General features: G+C 45.9%; 1 protein-coding gene across 6 annotated transcripts in view; it reads left to right on the top strand.

Moving 5' to 3' along the window:
• Positions 1-24,243, top strand: part of FAM135A (family with sequence similarity 135 member A) — an 863,965-nt gene that overhangs the window by 281,655 nt on the left and 558,067 nt on the right. For all 6 annotated transcript variants that reach the window (XM_069235714.1, XM_069235715.1, XM_069235716.1 and 3 more), the window contains exons 5-6: positions 4,544-4,683; positions 4,773-4,843. In XM_069235714.1, coding sequence (XP_069091815.1) covers positions 4,544-4,683; positions 4,773-4,843 — 211 coding nt within the window. The remainder of the gene's footprint in view (positions 1-4,543; positions 4,684-4,772; positions 4,844-24,243) is intronic.

The raw sequence follows: 24,243 nt of genomic DNA, 5'->3' as shown, positions 1-24,243 counted from the left end.
AAAAAGGAAGAAAATTTGGATTTGGCATGGGTAGCTTATGTGGACAAAAAGTTATGAGGGCCTAAGCGCGAACTACCCCAAATAGGCAAAAAAAGGCTCAGCACCTAAGGGGGAAAAAGCCTGGCAGCGAAGGGGTTAAGTACTCTGCTAGAAAAACAAGCATTTCAGGAGAGCAGATCTAGAGTGTTGGTGGTGTTGTAGAGTGTTGTATGTATTGGAACTCCTCTCCACCTCAGCCTTGGGAACTGCCCATGGTTCTTGCTTTGTTTTTTGCATAATTAATGTAGCACTAAGCCTGTTTTAACTTATACTGGCTTTATGTCTGGACTAAGGTATGCCTCTTGGCTGAGCTCTAATTAAGAGTGAAACACGTGTCAAGAGCTACTTTTATTTATTCCAGGCTGACATTTTATCTATCTAAAGCTGTAACAGTGTGTCTGGAATGGTAAGTTTGTCATTTTTCAGTGCATCTTGGATGGCGTTCGCTAATCCTGCGTTTAAAAAGTTTCCTGCAAAAATGTCAAAAGACTTTGTCACTTTTTTATCTCGGCATGAATGGCACTAAGCTAGTCCTATGTTTAAAAACTCTGCTGGAAGAACATTTGAGGTGAACATTGGTGGTGTTTTAGAGTGTTCCATATACGGAGCTACTGTCCACTAAAAAATCAGGAACTATTACGTACTTCCTTTTTTTGCATAATTTATGCAGCACTGTAAGCTCGAAAGAGCATTGTTTTGATATACAGTGTGTGTGTGTGTGTGTGTGTTTAGTTAAGTAGCTCCTGTTTTAAATGCCTTCTGGTTACCGTATGTAGCTTTATACGCCTTCCCTGCACCTTAGGAAACACTGCAGTTTTCACAACAGCTGATGACCCAGGTAATTCTTACCTTTGCCCCTCCTGATCAGAATCGGGAAAATATTCCCGAAAATGGAGTGCCTTGTTTTGCCAGGAATGTTTCTCTGCTGCCTGAGGACCACAGGAAAGTTGGGTTTATGAGGCATGTCTAGAGTCAGAAGCCATATTGTCCAGGAGCCAAGATCCTGGGTAGTGTGTCTAATGTAATGTGCAAAATAGTGCATGTCGAATGAGGAGTGATTTCTGCTAAAATTATATTAGGAAATTGTCTCAACTCTTTCACGTCTGCGTCTTATTATTTTCTACTAATCCTAGTGAGCTATAATAGCTATTGATTGACTGTTCAAAGCGCTTAAATGTTAAACAAGCATTGGCAAAACCAATAGATCGCACCTTTAGGACCTTATAAGTATTTAGCCGTTCAGCACAATAAAGCTGTATCAGAAATAAACTGTGTTTGTGCAGGACTTCATTCACTTAGTACTAGACTGTAAGGGTCAGAACATCCCCTAGAGGGCACCACAATAAAAATAACTTTTGGAAGAAACGTGATCATGTAACCATATTGTCAGCCCCTAAAGGGCATAACCGCATGAAAAGAGAAGGGCAGAGCGCATTGCAGTGTAAACATACACCCACCCCTAGAGGACCTAGCAAGCCTGATAGAATATTATTACAAACGAGGCCCTTTGAACAAACTGCTTACAAAAGATGAGCTGGACAGAAAGGACACGCCATGCTGAATGTTTTGGTCTTATTGTCTTAGGACCACCACAGGCTGAGTTATGGGCAGAAAATGTGTTGTAAAAGGAATGCCCCTCAAAGCATTATAGGGGGAGTTTCCCGAGTGCAGTGAATATTGTAGTATTGGCTCTCACACTGTGCCAGGGAGGGCCACGTTGAAGGCTTCCCCTGTGCTTTTTCTATTTACAATTTAAAAGGCACCAGTTTATATATTTTTCAACTGCTAAACTTGGGAAGAATTTAGGAATGGGGCTGCAAATTTAACCGGTGCTCATGTAAAGCGCTCCAATCTTCCGGTCAAGTTTGTGTTATGTAATAAATAAAAAATAATCCCCCTCTGCAGCCTTTGTTGGGTGCAGACATGCAAAGAAACAGCGAGATGCCAGAGGAAGAAACAACATACCGCCACGAAAGAGAAGCAGATAGGCAAAAGAAAAAAGTAGCGTGCCGACACTAAGATATATGTCAGATCATGCAATAATCCATGTAACAGGGTCAGTCTCCGATACGGTAACAAAAATACCTCAAGGTGGGACACACCTAAAGCACTAACCTAACAAACCAAAGGAATTTTGAAAGGCAGGCCAAGGAACGAATGACGGTGATGGGCCTGGTAAAAGCCCACAGAAGTGTATTACAGCATTTTGAAAGACAGCACATGCGCGTTGCCTAGGCTAGACCTAAAAATGTCAGTGATTTAGACACGCCTCCTCATTGATACCCTCACTCAAACATTTTCGAGGCGCTCCATGGAAGGTGATGTTAAAGTGGCCACTACCTGAAGTATGTGATTAAGACACAACTTCATTAATTACTTTACCTTGTTTTATTAAGCCTTATAGTACTTTGTGGTTTTAAATTAATAATTATTTTTTCTAGCCAAACAAATTAATCTTGATGTTAACCAGATGTGCAGAATTAAACCTTCATATAGTTTCAGATCTGTGTGTAGTAGAGTTTTGTTCCTCGTTTGTATTGGGGAAAGACAGTTTAAATTTAATTATTTTGCTGTGTTTTATCTTTATATTTTTATAGTAAGATTTACTGATTGTATCATATACAAATTATCAATTTTCCACTTTTTGAGGGGCTTCTTTGGAACATGCCATTATTATATTCTGTTAATCTGTTTTATGGTGCATTGTTCTGTGTTCTGGCTCAAACAAGGCTGACCTCTGTGAGAACTTTCTTTTGTAAAATGATACCTTTTCCAGAAGTGTGAGCTTTGTGGTTTGCAACGAAAACCATGAAAGGGCCCTCAACTGGAAAAGGGGTCTTTATTTCGGTTGGACTCAACTCAGTCACCTCCTGCTTGTCTAAATGCCCAATGTATTTGTATACCTAAATACAAGTTTCCTTGGAACAGTTTGACACATAGAGACTGCCAGATGTGTTGCTAGTTGACAGTTTCAGGGTTTTAGAATCTCACTTACTGGCCCTTCCAAGCCATACCCAACACTCAAACATGAGCTTCTGCAACAGGGAACACGTTCACTAAGGTAGAAAAAGTTAACTTTGAGGCAGGGCTTTAGGCGGGGCGAGCTCAAAACTGGCTTTGAAACAGGTCCCTTTCTGGCACCATGTTCATATCCTTAAATTTGCATGCAAAAACAATGTTTAATTTCTCAACAGTGTTTGTAAAACACTTGAGATAATCTATATCAGTGATACAGTCCCTGTTTGCTTTTGACATGTTTTACTTCATCTTGCATTCCCGACAAGTATTTATTTTTCCCATATGTTTCTCTCCTTTTTTCATGCAATATATGTCTGTTTTATAGTGCATTCAGTGACCCGAGTCGCCTCCAGGTGTCTCAGGGAGTTTAGGGTGTGTGTGTAAGTGTTTGTGATGGGACATGGCTCAAATCTCTGGATGTGGGGCTGAAGGCAGTGCCAGTTTCCGAGGTGCCTACCAGTAAGTCATTGTGATTGTCAAACAGTGCAGCTTTGCAGAGAAGCGTGGTGCGAAGAGAACAGGAGTGATTTAAGGCCGGATGTATCAAAGGGTTTTACCCATTCTATGTCTATGGGAAAATGTGTTCGTACATATGGCCCTTAGTCTCTCCAAAGACTACTACCCTTTCCACAAAGCCTAGTAATTTTTCATTCCTAATCTCATATTTTCAGAATTGAAACATTTTCAATTCTAATTATCCACAAAAAATCATAATTGTTGCTCATTTATTTGATACTGATAGCAAGCATTGGCAAAGCAAATTGGTCTGGCTGGTTTCAGTTGTTTGTTGTGCTAAATGTCTGGATGAAAACATACAATACTCACAGAGAGACACTCAAATTTTGGTTTTCATGTTAAAGATGCATTTATAATTACATAGGCCGCGCCTATTTGATAGTGTTCCTAGTCACATTTGTTTGATCACGTATCCTTTTAGAGAACCTCTCCATGGTTTTCATCCTGCTTAAAGATCTGGTTTTAGGATTTTGTTTTCAACTTGCATTTTAATGTTTTACACAGCTAATCAGACCTTCATAAATTTCACATCATACAGAGCAACAGCTGCTGCCTGGGTGCATATCTTTCTAGCAAAGGATTCCTGGCTATTTTGTCATATTTATTGCTAAAATATCTAAGATCCTCTGGTCTCTGGACAGGACGTTAAAAGCTTTCTCTGTATGCTCTTTGCATCCACATTATTCAAGGAGAGGTATACCAAATTAATTGCAATGATAGTTTTTTTTCAATTGTTTAATTTGTATGAAAAATCTAAGACAGAATGGTTGGTAAGTGTTGTGGAGGGTCATTTTGAGGTGGAAATTTTTTTTTGGGAAGCAAGACCAGCATTGAGCAGATTTAAAACAGATGCTGATTTCGAACAACAAAAATGTAGAAGGAACACAAAAAGTACTTTAGTGTGAAAAATGTCAGACCAGTTTGCTCGTGTTCATTAAATTGTTTTTCATTAGCCTGTGTCTTTTTTTAGGATTTGATTTGGCCTTTCCAGCTTCAGTCCATGACACTTTAATCTGCAGTAAAATCTTTCAAATTCTTTACAAGAATGAGGAGGTTGCAGTCAATGATGTGCTGATCTTTAAGGTGAAAATGCTTCTGGATGAAAAAAAGGTATAGTTATGTTTCTGCTTTTGAGCTTTAACTGACTGACAATGTGCAAAACAGTGTTTTTATAACAATAGATTACAATTGACTTCCAGATTGAGGATTCACTGAACGAAATGAATTTCCAGCTGACTCTAGACCTCCATTTCACAGACACGGATTATTCGTAAGTACTTGAAGTATCAGATTTGGTTCTAAACATTTGCAAACACAATAAAATGGTTATTTTTATAAAGCATGTCCAACAATGGTGCAGTGTTCACACTTCATAAACTCCATTTTCAAATTTGTCATCATCTTTATATCTTACCATGTAAAGCTTTGAAACCTTTAGCTGCTTCATTTTTGTTATTTAAAGAGTACATATTTCAAGCTTTGAATTCTCTTTTATCCCTTTGCTGTAATATCTGTGAGTTTCTGTACATAAGTATATTGTGAATGCGCTCAAGAGAGCCCCATGTAATATACATTTAAAATAATTGTGGATACGTTTAGTTAGTTATGGTTAAGATCAACTTTACACAGCAAATATCTTATCTTGTTTCCTCAGTGTTTATCAAAATGTAGTTTAGTCTTGATCCATTTGTCCTTCACGTCAAATCTGACTGCGATTGGTGAAGGATTTCAAAGTTGTTTCAGCAGAATGTTTTTTTTTATTTATTTTTTTACTTCAATTATTATTATTTTTTCCTCCCATAAAACAGCTTTATTGATTTTATTGCAGAACGAGAAAAACACAGTATTACATAACACCACTGGTCACAAATTAACTCCTTCGACTGAACACTACAAAATTGAATTGAGTTCACTGGACTTCTGATCCCCATATAATCTCCATAAAGTCTTAGGTGCACATCCCTGCTCACACCAAGGGATCACATCCCGTGACCTTCCCCCAGGATCCCGTCCATCTCCCCCACACCCGCTCGTATTTAGCCGAACAACCCCGTGCTTCATAAACCAGTTTCTCTTGGGAGGCGCACCAGTCCATTCCACGACACCACCTCGCCGGTGCAGGGGCCGACTCCGCTCTCCAGCCTCAGGCAATGTCCCTCTTGGCTACCAAACAAGCCATTCCAACAAAGGTGCGTTCGGCCCTGCTGGAGCCCACTCCCTCGAGAACCCCCAGCAGGACAGGTAGGGGGGCGGGCACAATCCCCTCCCGCAAAACCCCGGACACCTCCGCTAGCACCGCACGCCAGTAGGCAGCGATATCAGGGAATATCCATACCATATGGAAAAAGTCTGCAGATGGACACGTACACTGTGGGCACTCCGCTTGCCGCCTAAGGCCGGCCGTGTGCATCCTTCTGGGGAAGAGATACACTGCATGAAGAAAGTAAGTCTGCACCAATCTCAGTCGCAAGGCCATAGTCAACATTCTTGGGGCCATAAGGGCGTCCCTCCAGTCCTCCTCCGTCATCAGACCCACCCAGTGCTCCCATCGTGCCCGAAGCTTGTCAAGTGGCTGCAATGTATTGGTGATGAACATGCAGTATATGCGCCTTTGCCTAGGTGACCCATAATTGTCTTGGTTTCCACGGGGCTGAATACTGGGAGAACCAATCCCAACTGGAGGTGCACCCGAAGGAGCTGTAAGTACTTGTGGAACTGGGTCTGGCTGAGCGAGTTTGCTGTTGAAGTTCCTGAAAGAACTGCATGTGTGTGTGCCCACCTAGGCGTCTCTGAGTGACGATATCCCAATGGGATCCCACTTACGGAACCCCCGGAGAGTTGAGACCTCCCTTAGCCAAGTACCCTGCCACAGTTGGGTTTGTTGGGTAAGCCGACCCCACCACCCTGACGTTCACTGCGCCACCCTCCACCCTGTAAGCACCACCGGGTCACTTTGGGAATCCCATGTGGTACCGGGTCCCCGTAGAGCATCCCGAACAAGTCAGAGAAACCAATAGTCAGGAGCTCCAGCTGATAGGCGGGGTCCGACCAACCACCCCCCAACCAGTCGTTGATTACCAACAGGTGCATTGCCAGGTGATAAAGGTGCAGATTAGACATCCCCAGACCACCTTCGTAAACGTCCCGCTGACAGACCCGAAGTGTTAGGTGTGGACTGGATCCATGCCACAGAAACTGTCGCGCTGCTGCCTCCATATCGACGAACCACCGTTTGGGAACCGTTTGGGAGGATAGGGGAAGTTTTGAAGTAAGTAGAGGAACCAGGGGAGTACCATCATCTTATATAGAGCAATCCGTCCGAAGATATTCAATGGAAGGGATCTCCATCTTTGGAGGTCATCCTTGACCCGCCTAGTTAGAGGCTTGACATTTAAAGCCCATGCCAGCTCCAGCAATAGAGCTATATGGATCCCCAGGTATCGGAAGCTGTTTAGTTTGATGGGAATGTTGTGCTGCCAGTCGTAACAGTCCCTGGAGTGATTGAGCAGGACCAGTAAAGATTTACTAGGATTAACCTCCAGGCCTGACGCTTCAGCGAAGAGTCCCAAAAGCTGAAGCACCCTGGGACCACTGCTGGCTGGGTTAGCCAGGTACAAAAGGACGTCGTCAGCGTACAACGCTATACAGTCCTCCCTTCCAGTGGGCCACGACCATCCCTCAATCAGAGGGTCCTCCCGAATTAGTTTCGCCAGTAGCTCCATCACCAGACCGAAGAGGAGCGGTGTAGGAAGTTGGCTCTGTATATACTATTTCAAAGTAAGAAATAGTGTGCACAGAGTCCAAAGGTTCCCCTTAGAGGTAAGATAGTGGCAAAGTAGATAATTCTAATGCTCTATTTTGTGGTAGTGTGGTTGAGCAGTAGGCTTATCAGAGGGTAGTGTTAAGCATTAGTTGTACACACACAGGTAATAACTGAGGAACACACACTCAGACTTACTCCAGGCAAATAGTTTTTTATATTGAAAAATATATTTTCTTAGTTTATTTTAAGAACCACAGGTTCAAGATTTACAGTAAACACTTTAAATGTAAGGTACTTCACTTAAATACTTTAGGAGCTTTGAATGAAAACAATATCATGTACAGTCTTTGTAAAAATGGCAATAAGCTATTTTCAAAGTGGACACAGTGCAAAAATCAACAGTTCCTGGGGGAGGTAAGTAAAGGATAGACTAGGAGGTAAGGAAAACACTTACAAGTCTCAGTCCTGGGGCATAGGCAGCCCACCGTTTGGGGTTCAAGACAACCCCAAAGTTACCACACCAGCAGCTCAGGGCCGGTCAGGTGCAGAGGTCAAAGAGGTGCCCAAAACACATAGGCGCTTATGGAGAACAGGGGTGCTCCGGTTCCAGTCTGCCAGCAGGTAAGTACCTGCGTCCTCGGGGGCAGACCAGGGGGGTTTTGTAGAGCACTGGGGGGGCACAAGTAGGTACACAAAACACACCCTCAGCGGCACAGGGGCAGCCGGGTGCAGTGTGCAAAGCAGGCGTCGGGTTTCAGGTAGGAAACAATGGAGGGATCCGGGGGTCACTCTAGCGGTGCAGGCAGGCACAGGGGGGGCTTCTCGGGACAGCCACCACCTGGGCTGGGCAGAGGGTTGCCTGGGGGGTCACTCCTGCGTTGAAGTTCGGTTCCTTCAGGTCCTGGGGGCTGCGAGTGCAGTGTTGTTTCAAGGCGTCGGGTCCATTGTTACAGGCAGTCGCGGTCAGGGGGGAGCCTCTGGATTCTCTCTGCAGGCGTCGCTGTGGGAGCTCAGGGGAGTTGTCTGGTTACTCACGGGCTCGCAGTCGCCTGGGAGTCCTCCCTGAGGTGGTTGTTCTGATCTCGAGCCGGGGGTGTCGGGTGCAGAGTGTGAAGTTTCACGCTTCTGGCGGGAAACGTGCAGTCTTTGAAAGTTGCTTCTTTGTTGCAAAGAAGTAGCTGGTTTTGAACAGGGCCGCTGTTCACAGGAGTTTCTTGGTCCTGTAGTCCAGGGCAGTCCTCTGAGGCTTCACATGTCACTGGTCCCTGTCAGATGCGTCACTGGAGCAGGTTTTCGAAGTTGGAGACAGGCTGGTAGGGCTGGTGCCAAAGCAGTTGTTGCTTCCTCCTTCTCTGCAGGAATCTGAATTCCTGGGATCTGGGGAGGCCCTAAATACTGAATTTAGGGGTGTGTGTAGGTCTGGGAGGGCAGTAGCCAATGGCTACTGTCCTTAAGGGTGGCTACACCCTCTTTGTGCCTCCTCCCTGTGGGGAGGGGGGCACATCCCTAATTCTATTGGGGGAATCCTCCAAACTCAAGATGGAGGATTTCTCAAGGCAGGGGTCACCTCAGCTCAGGACACCTTAGGGGCTGTCCTGACTGGTGGGTGACTCCTCCTTGTTTTTCTCATTATCTCCTCCAGCCTTGCCGCCAAAATTGGAGGCAGTGGCCTGAGGGGCGGGCATCTCCACTAGCTGGGATGCCCTGGGGCACTGTAACAAAAGGGGTGAGCCTTTGAGGCTCACCGCCAGGTGTTACAGGTTCTGCAGGGGGAGGTGAGAAGCACCTCCACCCAGTACAGGCTTTGTTCCTGGCCACAGAGTGACAAAGGCACTCTCCCCATGTGGCCAGCAACATGTCTGGTGTGTGGCAGGCTGGCAGAAACTGGTCAGCCTACACAAGAAGTTGGGTAGGTATTCAGGGGGCATCTCTAAGATGCCCTCTGGGTGTATGTTACAATAAATTGCACACTGGCATCAGTGTGCATTTATTGTGCTGAGAGGTTTGATACCAAACTTCCCAGTTTTCAGTGTAGCCATTATGGAACTGTGGAGTTCGTGTTTGACAAACTCCCAGACCATATACTCTAATAGCTACACTGCACTTACAATGTCTAAGGTTTTGCTTAGACACTGTAGGGGCATAGTGCTCATGCACATATGCCCTCACCTGTGGTATAGAGCACCATGCCTTAGGGCTGTAAGGCCTGCTAGAGGGGTGACTTACCTATGCCATAGGCAGTGTAAGGTTGGCATGGCACTCTGAGGTGAGTGCCATGTCGACTTAGTAATTTTTCTCCCCACCAGCGCACACAAGCTGAGAAGCAGTGTGCATGTGCTGAGTGAGGGGTCCCTAGGATGGCATAAGACATGCTGCAGCCCTTAGAGACCTTCCCTGGCATCAGGGCCCTTGGTACCAGGGGTACCAGTTGCAAGGGACTTACCTGAGTGCCAGGGTGTGCCAATTGTGGAGACAAAGGTACAGTTTAGGGAAAGAACACTGGTGTTGGGGCCTGGTTAGCAGGGTCCCAGCACACTTTCAAATCATAACTTAGCATCAGCAAGAGCAAAAAGTTAGGGGGTAACCATGCCAAGGAGGCATTTCCTTACAAGTGGGGGGAGGGGACAACCCTGGCGGGTTCCCATGCAAATGGGGGACCGATCCAAGACCACCCCATTGACCTGCACCCGGGCCGAGGGAGTAGAATAAAGGAGGCCCACTAAAGCACGGAACCGTGGCCCGAGTCCCATCCTCACAAGGACGCGGCGTAGGTACGACCAATCCACCGTGTCGAATGCCTTTTCAAAATCCACCAACAGAAGTGCCAATGGAGGGGTAAGCAGGGCCCTGTGGGCCAGAGCCACGTGCAGGCGCCTAATACAATGCTGGGTACTTCTGGTGGGCATGAAACCGCACTGGTCCTGGTGAACCAACGCGGGCAGTACCCTCTTCAGTCTCCAGGCCAATACCGTGGAGAAAATGTTTAGCTTTGTATTAAGGAGCGATATGGGTCGATAAGCGGAGCGGTCCCGCGAGGGGGGCCTCGTCTTTGGGATCACCACACTAGTGGACTGATCGAAGTCGGAGGGAAAGGCCCTGATGTTTTTGGCTTCCTCATACATAGCCAGAAGGTGGGGGGTCAACATATCTCAGAACCTCGTATAGAACTCAGCGGGAAACACGTCTGGGCCGGGCGTCTTCCCCGTCGCCAATAGGACCGTATTGTCCATCCAGTATCAACACATTGTCAGTGAGGAACATATTATGTTGGAAGTGAGGTTCTCCAATGTGGAATACTAATTTGGTGTGTCTTCATGGTTGTTACTTAAGTCGGAGATTAAAGCTTGACATTTTTTTTTATTGGTGTGGTTGAGGAGGAATTTGTAGGGGAGAGGAGAGAGAATAGTTTGGATGCTAGGTGTCCACCTTTGGTGTGTGATTTTAAAGTGGGTCTGGCGAGGTTGTAGTTTGTGTTTCGATGTAAGCGATTGAGTTTTAAGGCAGTGGAAGAGGTCTAGTTTGACTAGGGCAACCTTAGTTTTGATTTGGGAGAAGGTAATGGGTTCCACGAGAGTGCCGAGATCTCCTACAGCAGGAAGGCCTTTTTGTGCCCATTTCTCTATAAACATTGATCTTCTGTCTAGTTTCAGGTTTTTGCTGTGGCATAGGAAGGTTAAATGTAAGTGGCACATTTTGTTTGGGAGTTTACTGTCGATTTTGCACAGGGCCTGTGCTGTATTTGAGAGAATGTTTGCAGAGAGTTTGTTTATATTTTTTCAATAGTTATAAGAGATGTGAGTGATAGAGGCTTGCCTAGATCTTTTCAGTAGTGAACCAAGGAGGGGGGTGAGGGGGTTGATACTAGGTTGAAGCCATTGGCTCCCTTGTTTCTCTAGAGAAGTGTGTTGGTTTCTTCTGTAGTCTGGTAGGTTTAAGCCACCTAATTGTTTAGGAAACCTCAGTTTTTTTAAAGCAGTTCTGGGCTTTTTGGAATTCCAGAGGAACTCAGCATCAAGTCAATTTTCGCATAAAAGGGTCTTGAGAAGTATATGAGAGACGTGCTGATTAAGAGGTTGACATTGTAGTAATCATCATTTTAATAGATTCCACTCTCCCCCACCAAGGGATGAATCTGATAGACCATTGCTCTATTGTGTCTTTAATGTGTTCTAGTGTCTTTTTTGCATTAAGGGGTACTTTCAGGTTTTGGGTGAACCATATACTCAGTTATTTTATCTTACCTCTGGCCCTTTTCAGTCCCTAAATGTTGATATGCGAGCTGTTGCAATGCGCATTGAGTGGAAGTACCTCAGATCTTTCTTTGAGACAGCAGCCTGACATTTCAGAGTACTCTTTGATGGTGGATATGATGTGAGTTAGGGCTTAGTCCGCTTGGTTGGTGAAGGGGAATAACATACGCCCCTGGATGATGCATTACTGAGCATCCCAAACAATTTGTGGGTTAGGTCCAGAGTATGTGTTGAGTTCTATGTATTGCTATGTATTGTTCGATTTCTTTTCTGATTATTTCTTAAAAGGTAGGCCCCTCCTTAAGGAGGTCGTTTATTCTCCATACTTTTGGTTTGGTTGTGTTGCTGGAGATTTTGTATAATTGTAATTGTATTTATATAGTGGTTGCAACTCTTGATGAGTCGTCAGCGTTTTTCGGTGAGTAGCACACTACTCCAGAGCCCAAAAGGATTAGGGGTGGATTAGTATAGGGAAATACGAGTACATTATTAGTATGGGGAGGTATGAGTTAATTTGAGTAAACTTCGTACTTGTAAAGCGCACTACTCACCCGTTAGTGTCTCAAGGCGCTGTACGCATACCGCTGTGGAACCCCTCCTGGCTTTTCCCTGTGAGGTGCCCACTCCTGGGCAACCTCCAAGGTGAAGCCAGGCATCCCAGCGCTGTTGGGGCCGTTGTGGAGATTAAGCAAGCTATTGCCCAGAGTTACAGAGTGGGACCCATGAATTAGATTAGGCACCGATGCGAGAATTAACAGGTCTGAGGAAATTGAGCTCAAGACCCGCTGAGGCTGGAATTGAACCCTGGTCCCGGGCCAGATTTCTGCATCAGGGTCTGCCGCTCTAACCATTGAGCCACACTTGTTAGTTGGATTGAATAGAATAATGGACGGATAGAGGAGGGAAGAATCCAGTAGTTTTAATTGGGAGATATTAGTAGTAAGATGAAGTTTGGGATGAGTAAAAGAGAGATGGAGGATGGATGACCCTGTAAAAAGGGATTAGGGATATCATGATAGTTGAATGAGATTTGGGATGAGTCAGAGGAGAGATATATGAGGAAGAATTTAGTAGGGCTGTTTGGGAGATCATAGTAGTAAACTGAGGTTTGGGGTGAGCCAAAAGGGGTAGAGGAGGAGGAAAGAGTCTAGGAGGGTCATTTTTGGGACCATAGTAGTAGAATGAATTTGGGATGAGTCAGAGGGTGGAGATAGAGGATGGAAGATTGGTAGAGGTTTAGGGTGATGGTGAGACAGAGTAGAGCTTTCAAGAGAGTAAATAGTTTTTTCCCTCTTGTACAGTAGGAATAAAGTAGTAAATATATTGATACATTATTACATAAATAAGGAAGGAGGGAACGTAGAGATTAATGGTCCAGTGTACACTCTTCCTAGTATAACCAATATCATTCCTCTCTGGCAGAACCCAGAGAGTCCGCCTCCCCCCCTTCCGCTCCGAAGCCACCAACATCATCTGCGGTGTCCCCCAAGGCTCATCCCTCAGCCCGACGCTGTTCAACATCTACATGGCCCCCCTCGCACAAGTGGCCCGACAACACAACCTCAACATTCTCACCTACGCCGACGACACCCAGCTCATCCTCTTACTCACCAAAGACCTGGGCACCGCCAAAACCAACCTCCACAAGGGGATGAAATTCATCGCCGAATAGATGAGAAACAGCTGTCTGAAACTAAACTCGGACAAGACGGAGGTCCTCATCCTCTGATCCACCCCCTCCGCCTGGGACGACTCCTGGTGGCCCACCGCACTAGGAACCCGACCGAGACCGACCAACCACGCTCGCAACCTGAGCTTCATCCTCGACTCCTCCCTCACCTTGTCTAAACAGGTCAACGCAGTTTCCTCCTCCTGCTACAACACACTCCGCATGCTCCGCAGAATCTACAAGTGGATCCCGACAGAAACAAGAAGAACAGTGACACAGGCCCTCGTCAGCAGCAGGCTGGACTATGGCAACGCACTCTACACAGGCATCCCAGCGAAAGACCTACTACGCCTCCAATGCATCCCAAATGCCTCCGCCCGACTGAACCTCAACGTACCCCGCCACATCTCCCACCACCTGAGAAACCTTCACTGGCTCCCCGTGGACAAAAGGATCACTTTCAAGCTTCTTCCCCACGCTCACAAAGCGCTCCACGACACCGGACCAGCCTACCGAAACAGACTCAGCTTCTACACCCCCACCCGTCAGCTCCGCTCCTCTAACCTCACCCTCGCCGTCGTCCCCCGCATCCGAAGAAAGACCTCCGGCGGCAGATCCTTCTCATACCTCACCGCCAAAACCTGGAACACCCTCCCCACCAACCTGCGACAGACTCAAGACCTACTCACCTTCAGAAGACTCCTCAAGACCTGGCTCTTCGACCAGGAGCACCAGCTTCTCCCCCAGCCCCCCCACCAGCCCCCCAGCGCCTTGAAACCCTCACGGGTACGTAGTGCGCTTTATAAATCCAATGATTGCTTGATAGCAAATTGTAAAGTACACTGTTCCACAAAAACAGAAAACGAAAAGAGACACAACTAATCTACAGGGAAACCGTAATAGTCAGGAGCAGGACAGACCTCACACATCCAATAGGATGTCAAGCTTCATCACTGGGCAAGCTCCTCATCAGACTGGCACTGCAATGTCTGACGGCCCGTCAGAGAAGGAGGTAGCACTTAACCGGAGCTATAGATGTGTACATGCGAGAAAAGAAAGTAAAACATAAAATTGGCTCTAAACCATAACCATCACATTTAATAATTCAGAAAGTGGTCCAGGCCAAGGAAACATAGTCCTGACGACTTATGGTGGGTGGTACTGCAAGCTCCTTTATTTCCACACAATGACTCCAGGATCCTCTTTAGGATTGAACAACGCTGGGTCTTTAGACTGATTAGTTGTGTCTCTTTTTGTTTTCTGTATTTGTGGAACAGTGTACTTTACAGTTTACTATACATTATTACATAGTCATGGAATATATGTGTAAGGAATATAATATATTGAGATTTAAATTTGAATTGTACAAACACAGACTTTCAAGAGTTGCAGTATTTGAAGGTCATTTATTTGTGTACTTTTATAACATAATTTTATCTTCCCTCGATATTTCAGTAGTGAATATTTATAGCTAAATAGTTAAGGTAATATTTACCTATTGTGATAGATAAAATATAAACAGACTCCTAAGCATCTAATCAAAGAACGTATCTAGAAACTATGCAGTGACCTATGAACATGTCAAACGTAGAATAGTACACACACACCCATATATGTGTATATATATGTGTGTGTGTATATATATATATATATATATATATATATATATATATATATATGTATAAAAAACGAAGTTGTCCTCATGTGGAAGCGCACTCCCAACAGGTTATATAAACGGGAAAAAAGAAAAGCAAATCCAGCAACTCACAGTAAATTCTTTAAGCAGTTTCATTATTCCAGGCCTTAAGTTATAAAATCATCTCTGGACACGTGTTTCTAGGTCAATCCTTTCTTCAGCAGAGAAAAATATAAAAGTGTTTCACCCTCGTAGGTGCAGACAGTGCTGGAAGTGTTCCAGGCATTTCACACATATACACTTATATATACATACATTTAAAATAAATGTGTTAAACAGGCCTAAAGAGTATGTATATATTTTAAGATAAAATAGTTTTACAAATTTGTATAAAGAAATACACACATCTGGATAAATACATATAATCAGATTATACAATGTTTATATACACAGGGATATCCAGTCCATTGTTGTTTGAGTATGAGGTTATGTAGGAAAGAGCCAATTTAGTAGTCTTAGGAAAATAATATAGTTATCCATGGAACTTATATTTGGGGATATTGAATTCCATAGTTTGGCTGCTTGAACAGAGAAAGATGTACTACCTGTTGACTTTTTCTTGTATGGTGGTGTTTTGTATGGTGGTGTTTTGAGCCTGGGTGCCAATCTTGAGTGGAGGTTTCTTTGTTTAATGTATTTGGTGATTTTATTCCTGAAGAAAAACTGTCCTTTTTCATGTATTGCTTTGTGGGTGATACTAAACAGCTTCAAGTTGGATCTTCTGGCAACCGGTAACCAATGTAGGGCCAATGAAGGGCAATGTAGGCAAAGCAGGAAAATAGAGAAATACAAGCGTTGTCTGTAATAAGGATTGGTTCGATATTGGGGGAAGAAGTGGTTGGGATGTGCAGCATCAACTAAAATATAGTCAGTATGGGAGAAGGTATTGTGTGGAAGGATGAAGAATGAGTAGTCTTTCCCCAGGAGGTTGAATAATCTCCATATGTCTTTTAGTTTGAGAGAGTTGCAAATATTTAGTATTTGTTTGTGAGATTTGTTGGATTTGAATTGGTAGGCAGAATTCCTATCTAGGGTGGCCTCCCAGGGTAAGTTAAAATCTCCTCCCAGGATGATTCTGCAATGAGGGGGAGGGGTTGAAAGTTTTTGGTTGAGGTTTGTCCAAAATGTTGGGTTGTCATTATTGGATGTATAAATGTTTACAGCTATAAGTTCGGTGTTGTCTTTTTGTAATTTGGTGTGGAGCCATTTACCTTCAGGATCCGCTTCTGAGGATATGATAAGACCAGAGGTTTTTAAGGCAAGGGTGTTTAATCCATTTTTTTGGTAAGTGGCTGGTAAACATGTTAGGTCTCCAACCCATGTTTTTTTTTTTTTTTAATTTTCTTTTTAGTACAGTTGCTTCCTTCAGAGCGACTTTGGGTTTTTGTAGCAGTATGAAATCTCCCTTCAGTTTGTGGGCCTAATCTAGGACTTTTTGGCATTTGATTGGGAGATTTAATCCCTTAAATTTAAGGGAGAGTACCTTCATGTTCTGCATCGTAGTAGCAGATGGTTCTCCGTGATTGTGTACCAGTTGGTGTGACTACTAAAGCTTTTTGAAGGGGTGGGAGTAGGATTAAGAAGGATAGGGTGGTTGATGGGGGTGGGGGACTCCGTGAAGTGGATGGGGCTACGTGTAAAGGGTGAAGAGAGGAATAAGTAGACAGAACAGAGGCTGAAGAGCATATAAAATAAGAGACCGAAAGAGGCTGAAGAGTACAGAAAGTGAGAGACAGAAAGAGGTTAAAGAGAGGCTGAATAGTACATAAATTGAAAGGCGCCGTAGAGGGGGTTTAGATAGTAGGATCGAAAATAGGGTTGGGCTAAGAATTCTTCTCCACCGGTGGAGTTTGCAGGGTTTTCTCCGCTCTGCACGGAGTTCTGCAAAACTCAGCAAAATGACGCAGAACAGAGTTTTTTCCTCACACTCGCCGATGTTATGTTGGCAAGCGAGAGAAATCGATAAATTGCTGAGCAGGAGCGAGATTTCTGAACGCGAGCGGTGGCGGTAGGCCGTGACCGCTCGCAATGAGAAAGCTGCTGCTCATGTTGAGGAAGCTGCCGCTCAAGTAGAAAATCTACTTGAGGAGCTGAAAGAAGTTAGTGCCCTCTGGTGCCCCACGTGATGCTGTTCGCATGGGATTTACAGCATTTGAGAAATGTTTGGTGCTGAAAATCAGTGTGAACAGCACAACTTACCCATACTTTGCCACTTGAGGAACTCCGCGTAGCGTGGTGGAGATTTTTTAGGACTTCATTGTGAGAAAGTAGCCTCTTTCTAGCCTTGTTACCCCCACTTTTGGCCTGTTTGTGAGTATATGTCAGGGTGTTTTCACTGTCTCACTGGGACCCTGCTAGCCAGGACCCCAGTGCTCATAAGTTTGTGGCCTATACGTGTGTGTTCCCTGTGTGATGCCTAACTGTCTCACTGAGGCTCTGCTAAACAGAACCTCAGTGGTTATGCTCTCTCTGCTTGCCAAATTTGTCACTAACAGGCTAGTGACTAAATTTACCAATTCACATTGGCATACTGGTACACCCATATAATTCCCTAGTATATGGTACTGAGGTACCCAGGGTATTGGGGTTCCAGGAGATCCCTATGGGCTGCAGCATTTCTTTTGCCACCCATAGGGAGCTCTGACAATTCTTACACAGGACTGCCACTGCAGCCTGCGTGAAATAACGTCCACGTTATTTCACAGCCATTTACCACTGCACTTAAGTAACTTAGAAGTCACCTATATGTCTAACCGTCACCTGGTGAAGGTTGGGTGCAAAGTTACTTAGTGTGTGGGCACCCTGGCACTAGCCAAGGTGCCCCCACATCGTTCAGGGCAAATTACCCGGACTTTGTGAGTGCGGGGACACCATTACACACGTGCACTGTACATAGGTCACTACCTATGTACAGTGTCACAATGGTAACTCCGAACATGGCCATGTAACATGTCTAGGATCATGGAATTGTCATCCCAATGGGGGGGACAATTCCATGATCCCCCGGGTCACTAGCACAGAACCCGGGTACTGCCAAACTGCCTTTCCGTGGTCTCCACTGCAGCTGCTGCTGCTGCCAACCCCTCAGACAGGTTTCTGCCCTCAGCCCTGGCCCAGGAAGGCAAAACAAAGGATTTCCTCTGAGAGGGTGTAACACCCTCTCCCTTTGGAAATAGGTGTGAAGGCTAGGGAGGAGTAGCCTCCCCCAGCCTCTGGAAATGCTTTGATGGGCACAGATGGTGCCCATCTCTGCATAAGCCAGTCTACACCGGTTTAGGGATCCCCCAGCCCTGCTCTGGCGCGAAACTGGACAAAGGAAAGGGGAGTGACCACTCCCCTGACCTGCACCTCCCAGGGGAGGTGCCCAGAGCTCCTCCAGTGTGTCCCAGACCTCTGCCATCTTGGAAACAGAGGTGTTTGTGGCACACTGGACTACTCTGAGTGGCCAGTGCCAGCAGGTGACGCCAGAGGCTCCTTCTGATAGGCTTTTACCTCTCTTGGTAGCCAATCCTCCTTCCTTGGTAGCCAAACCTCCTTTTCTGGTTATTTAGGGTCTCTGCTTTGGGGAATTTTTCAGATAACGAATGCAAGAGCTCACCAGAGTTCCTCTGCATCTCCCTCTTCACCTTCTGCCAAAGGATCGACCGCTGACTGCTCAGGATGCCTGCAAAACCGCAACAAAGTAGCAAGACGACTACGAGCAACCTTGTATCGCTTCATCCTGCCGGCTATCTCGACTGTTTCCTGGTGGTGCATGCTCTGGGGGTAGCCTGCCTCCTCTCTGCACCAGGAGCTCCGAAGAAATCTCCTGTGGGTCGACGGAATCTTCCCCCTGCAACCGCAGGCACCAAAAGACTGCATCACTGGTCCTCTGGGTCCCCTCTCAGCACGTCGAGCGTGGTCCCTGGAACTCAGCAACTCTGTCCAAGTGACTCCCACAGTCCAGTGACTCTTCAGTCCAAGTTTGGTGGGGGTAAGTCCTTGCCTTCCCATGCTAGACTGCATTTCTGGGTACAGCGTGATTTGCAGCTGCTTTGGCTCCTGTGCACTCTTCCAGGATTTCCTTCGTGCACAGCCAAGCCTGGGTCCCCGACACTCTAACTTGCAGTGCACAACCTTCTGAGTTGTCATCCAGCATCGTGGGACTCCCTTTTGTGACTTCGGGTGGACTCTGGTTCACTTTTCTTCTAAGTGCCTGTTCAGGTACTTCTGCGGGTGCTGCCTGCTTCTGTGAGGGCTCCCTACGTTGCTGGGCGCCCCCTCTGTCTCCTTCTCCAAGTGGCAACATCCTGGTGCCTCCTGGGCCACAGCAGCACCCAAAAACCCTAACCGCGACCCTTGCAGTTAGCAAGGCTTGTTTGCGGTCTTTCTGCGTGGGAACACCTCTGCAAGCTTTATCGCGACGTGGGACATCCATCCTCCAAAGGGAAAGTTCCTAGTCCTCTTCTTTCTTGCAGAACTCCAAGCTTCTTCCAACAAGTGGCAGCTTCCTTGCACCCTCAGCTGGCATTTCCTGGGCTCCTGCCCACTCTCGACACTGTCGCGACTATTGGACTTGGTCCCCTTGTCTTACAGGTACTGAGGTCCGGAAATCCACTGTTGTTGCATTGCTGGTGTTTGTTCTTCCTGCAGAATCCCCCTATCACGACTTCTGTGCTCTCTGGGGGTAGTAGGTGCACTTTACACCTACCTTTCAGGGTCTTGGGGTGGGCTATTTTTCTAACCCTCACTGTTTTCTTACAGTCCCAGCGACCCTCTACAAGCTCACATAGGTTTGGGGTCCATTCGTGGTTCGCATTCCACTTTTGGAGTATATAGTTTGTGTTGCCCCTATACCTATGTGCTCCTATTGCAATCTATTGTAATTTTACACTGCTTGCATTACTTTTCTTGCTATTACCCGCATAATTTTGGTTTGTGTACATATATCTTGTGTATCTATCTTATCCTCCTACTGAGGGTACTCACTGAGATACTTTTGGCATATTGTCATAAAAATAAAGTACCTTTATTTTTAGTACTTCTGTGTATTGTGTTTTCTTATGATATTGTGCATATGACACCAGTGGTATAGTAGGAGCTTTACATGTCTCTTAGTTCAGCCTAAGCTGCTTTGCCATAGCTACCTTCTATCAGCCTAAGCTGCTAGAAACACCTCTTCTACACTAATAAGGGATAACTGGACCTGGCACAAGGTGTAAGTACCTCTGATACCCAATACAAGCCAGGCCAGCCTCCTACATTCATGGAGTTCCGTGTAGCAGAACTCCGCCCAGGTCTAATCAGAAGTCCAGGTACCCAAATAGGGTACATATGTGGTCCTAGATGAAGTTGGGCGGTGGAGGCCACAAGTGGTTAAGCCTAGGTCCAGAGATCTGTACATGCCGCGCCCTATTGTGGTTTAAGACGTGTCTGAGATTTGCGGCTGTGTCCAGGTGGAGTATGCATGTATGTGCTGATTAGTGGAAGAATTGCCCAGCAGCGAGTCAGGCAGTAACAATTATTATGGTGTAATGGATGGCGTGGTTAGTGTGTTGTTCTATATAACCGTAGGGGAGTTGGTGTTTGATGTTCCCAGAAGGGCTGGTAGATTGGGGTTTAATATTAATAAACTTGGACATTAGCGTTTTTGTTGGTATTGCGTCTGGTGATTTATTTTTGTTACTGAGTGAGCGACAGTGTGTAGAGCAACACGTGATATGTGTCTCAATGTCAGTATGCATAAAAGCAATTTATAAACATACAGAAGAGTTTGCTATTGTAGGAAGTTGGCTCTGTGTATACTATTTCAAAGTAAGAAATAGTGTGCACAGAGTCCAAAGGTTCCCCTTAGAGGTAAGATAGTGGCAAAAAGAGATAATTCTAATGCTCTATTTTGTGGTAGTGTGGTCCAGCAGTAGGCTTATCAGTGGGTAGTGTTAAGCATTTGTTGTACACACACAAGCAATAAATGAGGAACACACACTCAAAGACTTACTCCAGGCCAATAGGTTTTTATATAGGAAAATACCTTTTCTTAGTTTATTTTAAGAACCACAGGTTCAAGATTTACAAGTAATACTTCAAATGAAAGGTATTTCACTTAGGTACTCTAGGAACTTTGAATAATCACAATATCATGTACAGTCTTTGTAAAAATGGCAATAAGCTATTTTAAAAGTGGACACAGTGCAAAAATCAACAGTTCCTGGGGGAGGTAATTAGAGGTTAGTTTTGCAGGTAAGTAAAACACTTACAGGGTTCAACGTTGGGTCCAAGGTAGCCCACTGATGGAGGTTCAAGGCACCCCCAAAGTTACCACACCAGCATCTCAGGGCCGGTCAGGTGCAGAGGTCAAAGAGGTGCCCAAAACACATAGGCTTCAATGGAGAACAGGGGTGCCCCGGGTCCAGTCTGCCCACAGGTCAGTACCCGTGTCCTTGGGGGGCAGGCCAGGGGGGTTTTGTAGGGCACCGGGGGGGACACAAGCAGGCACAGAATGTACACCCTCAGCGGCACAGGGGTGGCCGGGTGCAGTGTGCAAACATGCGTCGTGTTTTAGGTAGGAAGTAATGGAGGGACCCGGGGGTCACTTCAGCGATGCAGGCACAGGGGGGCTCCTCGGGGTAGCCACCACCTGGGCTAGGCAGAGGGTCACCTAGGGGTCACTCCTGTACTGGAGTTTGGTTCCTTCAGGTCGTGGGGGCTGTGGGTGCAGTGTTGGTTCCAGGCGTCGGGTCCCTTGTTCCAGGCAGTCGCGGTCAGGGGGAGCCTCTGGATTCCCTCTGCAGGCGTCGCTGTGGGGGCTCAGAGGGGTCTTCTCTGGCTACTCACGGGCTCGCAGTCGCCGGGGAGTCCTCCCTGTAGTGTTGGTTTTCCGCAGGTCGAGCCGGGGGCGTTGGGTGCAGAGTGGAAAGTCTCATGCTTCCGGCGGGAAACGTGAAGTCTTTAAAGTTGTTTCTTTGTTGCAAGAAAGTTGCAGGTTGTTGAACAGGGCCGCTGTTCACAGGCGTTTCTTGGTCCTTGGTTAAAGGGCAGTCCTCTGAGGCTTCAGAGGTCGCTGGTCCCTGTTGGATGCGTCGCTGTTGCAGTTTTCTTCGAAGTTGGGAGACAGGCCAGTAGGGCTGGGGCCAAAACAGTTGTCGTTTCCGTCTTCACTGCAGGGCTTCAGGTCAGCAGTCCTTCTTCTGGTTAAGGTTGTAGGCATATAGTTTCCTAGGTTCTGCGGAGCCCCTAAATACTGAATTTAGGGGTGTGTTTAGGTCTGGGAGGGCAGTAGCCAATGGCTACTGTCCTGGAGGGTGGCTACACCCTCTTTGTGCCTCCTCCCTGCACATCCCTATTTCTATTGTGGGGATCCTCCATCCACAAGATGGAGGATTTCGAAAAGTAAGGGTCACCTCAGCTCAGGACACCTTAGGGGCTGTCCTGACTGGTGGGTGACTCCTCCTTGTTTTTCTAATTATCTCCTCCAGCCTGGCCGCCAAAAGTGAGGGCAGTGGCCGGAGGGGCGGGTATCTCCACTAGCTGGGATGCCCTGTGGCGCTGTAACAAAATGGATGAGCCTTTGAGGCTCACCGCCAGGTGTTACAGTTCCTGCAGGGGGAGGTGAGAAGCACCTCTACCCAGTACAGGCTTTGTTCCTGGCCACAGAGTGACAAAGGCACTCTATCCCATGTGGCCAGCAACATGTCTGGTGTGTGGCAGGCTGGCAGAAACTAGTTGGCCTACACTGGAAGTCGGGTATGTTCTCAGGGGGCATCTCTAAGATGCCCTCTGGGTGTATGTTACAATAAATTGCACACTGGCATTTATTGTGCTGAGAAGTTTGATACCAAACTTTCCAATTTTCAGTGTAGCCATTATGGAACTGTGAAGTTCGTGTTTGACAAACTCTCAGACCATATACTCTTATGGCTACCCTGCACTTACAATGTCTAAGGTTTTGCTTAGACACGTTAGGGGCATAGTGCTCATATGCCCTCAACTGTGGTATAATGCAACCCTGCCTTAGGGCTGTAAGGCCTGCTAGAAGGGTGACTTACCTATGCCACAGGCAGTGTGAGGTTGGCATGGCACTCTGAGGAGAGTGCCATGTCGACTTGGTCATTTTCTCCCCATCAGCACACACAAGCTGTGAGGCAGTGTGCATGTGCTGAGTGAGGGGTCCCTAGGGTGGCATAAGACATGCTGCAGCCCTTAGAGACCTTCCCTGGCATCAGGGCCCTTGGGACTAGGGGTACCAGTTACAAGGGACTTACCTGAGTGCCAGGGTTGTGCCAATTCTGGAGACGAAGGTACAGTTTAGGGAAAGAACACTGGTGCTGGGGCCTGGTTAGCAGGGTCCCAGCACACTTTCAAGTCATAACTTAGCATCAGCAAAGGCAAAAAGTCAGGGGGTAACCATGCCAAGGAGGCATTTCCCTACAGCTATAAATTTGTATTAAGAATAATGTAGTGGGCTAAAAGTGGGGCCTAATCAAATTTGTTCCACATTTTAAGGAAGCAGGGTCAACTCTAACAAGTTATTCACAGTTAGGTAGTATTTAGTTATTAGGTAGTAAGATGATTGTTACCTTTTTGTTTTTAAAGATTAAGGCATGCATCTTGCGGGATTAAGGGTCTGTGGGCCAATATTGAAGTTATGGACCCAAAAGTCCAATAGGCATGCATTTGTTCCCCTAAGTGGGGGTAGTTGATAAGTGCTGTAGGTAATGTAGGGAAACTAATGCATTCCCAAGATTTGTTCGGCGTTGGGAATCATCATGGGATATAAGAACATAAACGTTTCTATTGTATATTTTGAGGACATTCTAGGTTGTTATTTATTGGACATTAGTAGTGAGGGTGGGTTAGTAGTGTTATGCATTCCCATAAGATGTTAAGAAGACATTTTCAAATCTTGAATTTCGGCAATATAGTAGTCCACGTCTTAAGGTTCTTCAAAGATCGAGGTTTTCAGTTGAAGGTTGTTTTTATTAGCAAAGGGCCACTGAAGGAATATTGTATTGTTAGGTCTTTCATGATTTGTCATTGGGATAAGATAGCCTTTCGTTTTTTAAAAGTGTCTTTAGAATAGTCCTGAGAAATTCTGATGGAGTAGCCTTGCCATTTGAGTCTCTGAATTTTTTTCATTTGTGTGGGGATGGCCTTGATTTGTAGGTACCTGAGGGGTCTGAAGATGAGCTCTTGGGACTTCATTGTCTTTCGGCTTATATGTGGGAACTCTGTGTGCATGAGTTATCTCAAAGTCTTTGGTGAAGTTTATGTTCAGCACTTGGAGAATCCATCTTTCAATGAATGCAGCACCGGA

Source organism: Pleurodeles waltl, chromosome 5 (assembly GCF_031143425.1).
Source record: "Pleurodeles waltl isolate 20211129_DDA chromosome 5, aPleWal1.hap1.20221129, whole genome shotgun sequence".
NCBI lineage: Eukaryota > Metazoa > Chordata > Amphibia > Caudata > Salamandridae > Pleurodeles > Pleurodeles waltl.
Note: the sequence above shows the minus strand (reverse complement) of the source record. Positions and strands in the feature narration are given on the sequence as shown.